Consider the following 5322-nt stretch of genomic DNA (forward strand, 5'->3'; position numbering starts at 1 on the left):
TCAAAGATTTCGCCACAGATTAGCTATTTTTTGCCTGTTTATTTTTGACAACTCCACCATATCGCGTCAACTGTTTAACTGTACCAACCAATAGCGCGATTTTTCTCCATGAGCATTAGTATTGTCTTTTGTCGTCCGCCATGTTTGTTATGCAGGGCCCCGCACTTCCCCGACTTGACGAGCAGGGGCGGTAAAATCTACCCCGAGGTACCCCGACAATGACGTCACAAGATAATCGAACAGAAACTGGGTCGCCTGGGGCCGCCCCAGGGCGCCTCGAGGAAGATAATCGAACGCACCCGATGAGCGATGTTACGATGAGCGCGTACCTAGAGTTCTACGTACGTTTGTGCACGTGGTTTGGCAAGTACCGCGGTCTGTTCGAATTCCGGATTTCACCTCATTCAACGTTTCTACGGTCGAAGACAGCAAAGAAGGACAATGACTCACCTGGTTTCACTGACACTTGTCTTAGTGATCGCAACTTTCGCTCATTTTACCAGTGAGTATAAGGTACTATAGAATAACCAAACGAGGCATTCTTTAACTTCGATTACAGTAGGTTTTCCGCGTGAATACGAAAACAAGGATAGGAATTGTGACCTATTTCAACTTTTAAACTAATATCGAAGTAGAACAAAATTACAAAGTTGCTCTGAATTAAGTATTTGTATATCTTAATGTGCAGTGTCCGTCATCCTGTTCAGCTATCGGCGATATACGTGGACTTTATAGTACCATGCCACAAAGAATATCGTGCGTACTTGACTTTGAAATTTTGTTCAGTGTAGGTTGCAAGTTGACGTGTCTTACACGGAAATCGGAGTTGTCAGGCACATCCGATGATGATCAGGCTCGGGTGACCTGCGAAGGTGACGAGCGGATGACAAGTTGTCTCAGCTACCTGCCTGGTCCAGGGGGACACGGAACTCGAGATGGAGAGTTCATTGAAGTATCCGATGGCGTGGTGACTTGTCTGGCAAGAAACGGCGTCGGAGGGACTGGTATGTTTTCGTTACCGCTAATTGTCAGTTTAGGGTTCCTGACATTACTACAAGCCTGAAAAAATATCCTAAAGGTGTGAAAGTATTTCAACTTTTTTGTAGGTCGGCGCAACGAAGCGTGGAAATTTTAGGTGCAAGCAATGCACTTCATATTTTATCATTCGTCGGTTGTCGTGTGCAGACAGAGACTTGCAAATAGCTGAAGAACTACAGATAGCATAGCTAAACTGTATTACTTGACAAAAAGTATCTCAATTTCATTCAAATTTACAAAACTTTGTTCTCGATTTAGATTTCAGGTTAGTCCATCTCGTTGCTAGTGACTGATCAAATTCCAGATTGTGCAATAACTCCGTGCCTCCATAAAACGATAATTTATGACTAAAAATATTTCCTTCTAAAACTTTAAAAAACGCCAATTCTTGTTATTCTTTTTGAGGTGTCCGCGCTATTGCGAGGTGTTGCACGGAGGACAACCTTCAATGCGGGTATGCAGGAAGCTCGAAATCTGGATCTGGTGATGACGATGAAAGTTGGGTGACATATGCTATCAATGCACTCGATTCCGAAGACTGTAAAACCCAACTCACAGGTAAATATTTATCAGAGTACAGCCCTAGAAACAGTCTCTTTAGGCCAGAGTAATTAAATTCTTTGTTTTGCGTCCCCAACCGCTTAGGTATTTAAGGTTTTCATGAAAAACACACACAGTGTATTTGAATAGGAAATTTTAGAACATAACCGCTTAGCTTTTCTGAACTAAACTTTTGTTACAATTTTTTTTTGCTGCAATCAAATTACATTGTGTTAATTTTCTTGTGTGTGTGTGTTTTTCAGCCGCTTAGACGCGTAACTTTTCCCATTTAGAGTGGACGCAAAACAAAGAATTTAATTACTTTGGCCTTATGGTGATGCACATAAATTAAACTTGTATGAAAGTTTAGACAACTTTGACCATATTACATATTTGTGTAATATTTTTCTGTACGCAAGCATGCATGCATGTATGTATCCATCAATCCATTCATCCATCCCTACCTACCTACCTACCCACCCACCCATCAATCAACCCACCCCTGAAGTCAACACTTTTATTTTTCCCCAAAGAGTTAACATAAGGATGGCGGCCATTTTGAATTTCAGATGTCGGCCACCTGTATATTGAAAGTTGGTCACAAATACTATCACCAAATTCAGGGTCAAATGGGAATGTGTGGTCTGACATGGTGTGATTTCATTGTTTACACATTTAAAGGGCTAAGCATTGAGAGAGTCAAATATACAGGTTATTCGTTTCTCTCGTACCACACTTTGCACCGTGACCCTGATGTCTGTATTTGATTTTCGTGAAAAAACGGTTGGAAGTTTCATTTCGGAAAGTTAGTCAAAATTCAAGTCTACCAGTTTTGAGGCACATTCTACCTTTTTTCATCTCTGCATTTGACCTTTTCTCTCAAAACAGGTTGCTCTGGAAACACATTCTGGAGAAACTATGACGGTTCCTTTCCAAAGTCAAGTGTTTCACAAGAACTGACAGCCATAGAAGACAATAAATGTGTAGCAGTTAATGGAGGTCTTGGACAGGGTTAGTATTATCTTTATTATTCTGCGATTTTATGAAAATGAATTAATCGTGCAAACTTTTTGCTCTCAATTCGATTTAGACTTTGCAATTCCTTTTTATATTTTAGGGATCATTATTACTTATTTTGAAAAAATGCAATTCTTAATTAGTGCCGTTAGTATCTGTCTTCGGAGTCTATAGTGGAATTGTTCCTTTTGTACAAACGCCTTTTGAACAAATACAGTCATTGGCCAGGATTTTGCGTTGCATATGGCATCTCGTTTTCCATTTCAACATCAGATGCCCTCTCAATATTGAAGACAAGATGTACTGTGAAGCGTACTTTTATAAAACCATCAATTAACTACAAATGAAAAGTAACATGTAAAAATTATATACTGTACCAATAAATTCGGATTAAGGAGTGTTTGCCCACATCAATTTTTATTACATATTTCTTTTATCTAAGGTGTATGGGCAACAGCGGTATACTGTTCAACAGACGGTTTGAATTGCAAAGCCAAGTGGAGTGCGAAGAGTGGTGGCAGTCAAGGCGACACTGCCACAGTATCGTGTGATGACGGTTGGGTGTTGACAGGATGTAATTCATATACCTGGTACAAAAACAATGACGGCGCCTACATCACGGGTAAGGGTAGACTTTTGCTTAGTCCGGGGAGGTGGCTCAAATTAAAGCCCCATTAGCTCTATCTTTTTGCGTTTATCCTATTAAAATACCCAAAAATCTTCGCTGAGATGATTTCCCGTTATTAAGTCATACTGTATTTGTAAATGTCACTTTTTCAATCCTTGGTGATGGATTTGGCCGAATAAATTCAGGCACTTACGCTTATATTTGCGGCGGCCATATTTGAGTTGCAGCTCAACAATTATGTAGTTGATTAAAATAATGTTGTGCATTCGTAGCAAATGTTATTAAACGCTCTGTTAGAACACCTCGGTAAGCACTTTACTCGAGTTGTATTTGAGTTCAATCTATTTTATCGAAAAAAATGCAACATATGACAGCGAATGGGGTTTTTGTAAAGAATGCGCCCCGGGGACAGACATTTGGATATCTTTGCAATTCTTTCCTGATCTACCACTTTTGGGTGCTCATTTAAAGCTCTTGGAGTAAAAACCATTTTTGTCGTCTTAAGTTAACACAGGGATGGCGGCCATTCCGAATTCAAATATCGGTACATTGCAATTTATTTCTCCAGTACTAAGCTTTGTACCCCCAATTTTTTTCTTGATTTGGTAAGAGAACGGTTGAAAGTGTCACTGAGGAAAGTTTGAGCAGAAGTAAAAATATTTAAATTTCAAGGCGCATCCATTCACTAACTGGGAAATAATTCAGTGAAAACAATTCCGTTTGTTGAGACAAATCTAAGTTTGACATGCCATCTTTTAAAGCTATCGGGTACACTGTTTAAGAGTATAAGGTATTTCGAAACTAGGAAGCTCTCCCAACATTATTTGAAAATAATTTGAATGAGATCATCTGTATGAAGACAAACCTCAAGTTTGAAAGCTATGTAAGAGTTGCTTGCGACAAGGTTGTTTTTGCATGGGACTGTTCACGTAATTTAAACAACAACTTTGACATTATCACGAGATATCAATGAATCAAATGTGAATTTTACAAGGAGAATGGTTTAGGGCAAACAAGATTTACATTTTTCAGGAAACAACAAGCTGCTACGCAAATTTTGTGCTCATTCAGAGAAATCGGACCAGAGCTGCACAAAAATATATATATATTAAATGTTAAAGCTACTGAGTCACATCTTCACACAAATTAATACAATTGTGAGATACATTAGAGGTACATAAATACCACAGTACTTGAGATATCGCTGTCATACACATACATACAAGTTAACCTACATACGCAGGGAAGTACGTACATACATGCACACTTACCTCAAGACCTACATACATGCATGCATGCATCTATCAATGCATCTATCCATGTTTGCGTGCGTTCGTGCGTGCGTCAACCTATCCATCCGTCCGTCCGTCTGTCCATTCGTACGTACACATACATACATACATACATACATACATACATACATACATACATACATACATACATACATACATACATACATACATACATACATACATACATACATACATACATACATACATACATACATACATACATACATACATACATACACACACACACACACACACACACACACACATACATACATACATACATACATACATACATACATACATACATACATACATACATACATACATACATACATACATACATACATACATACATACATACATACATACATACATACATACATACATACATACATACATACAAGTGACGTTAGCTTGTAGCTGAATGCTTCTTTATATCTCTCTTTACCACCAGACAATGACGAATGTGTGGCCGTCAATGGAGGAAATGATCATTGGATTTATGCTGTGGCTATTTGCTGCCAAATTCAGACCACTTGACGTTGATATGGTAAACAACGATATTGTCTCACTTTGTTTTCCGTTGATTGCGATCTCTCTGGGTTTGAATCAGGTTTACATTTAAGATAGACTTCGGCATGGGAACACCAATTGTGATTCTGAGTATTCATAATATGCATTTAAGAAAAAAACATTTTGCAGAATATGCCTCTGCCTCGTATAGATTTATATGAATTGTATTTATTATTCTGAATATGTACATATGGACACTTCCTCTTCCATTTGTGACATTTCTGTTGTACATGG

The 5322-nt window shown here is 38.5% G+C and overlaps 1 protein-coding gene across 1 annotated transcript; it reads left to right on the forward strand.

Moving 5' to 3' along the window:
• Positions 1–324: 324 nt before the first annotated feature.
• On the forward strand, positions 325–5322 carry LOC139132487 (proprotein convertase subtilisin/kexin type 9-like). Its single transcript, XM_070698816.1, has 6 exons — positions 325–502; positions 792–1004; positions 1444–1596; positions 2467–2589; positions 3038–3217; positions 4970–5322. Exons 1-6 carry the CDS (start codon positions 442–444, stop codon positions 5053–5055), a joined length of 816 nt encoding a protein of 271 aa, XP_070554917.1. The 5' UTR covers positions 325–441; the 3' UTR covers positions 5056–5322.

The sequence above is a fragment of the Ptychodera flava genome, chromosome 5, assembly GCF_041260155.1.
Source record: "Ptychodera flava strain L36383 chromosome 5, AS_Pfla_20210202, whole genome shotgun sequence".
In the NCBI taxonomy this organism is placed as follows: domain Eukaryota; kingdom Metazoa; phylum Hemichordata; class Enteropneusta; family Ptychoderidae; genus Ptychodera; species Ptychodera flava.

What these genes read in the sequence shown, in the direction of transcription:
- LOC139132487 (XM_070698816.1), top strand. Translation starts at nt 442, where the DNA reads ATGACTCACCTGGTTTCACTGACACTTGTCTTAGTGATCGCAACTTTC. An exon ending in AACTTTCGCTCATTTTACCA is followed by an intron (nt 503 to 791) that starts GTGAGTATAAGG and finishes TGTTCAGTGTAG; the next exon opens with GTTGCAAGTTGACGTGTCTT. An exon ending in TAATGGAGGTCTTGGACAGG is followed by an intron (nt 2,590 to 3,037) that starts GTTAGTATTATC and finishes CTTTTATCTAAG; the next exon opens with GTGTATGGGCAACAGCGGTA.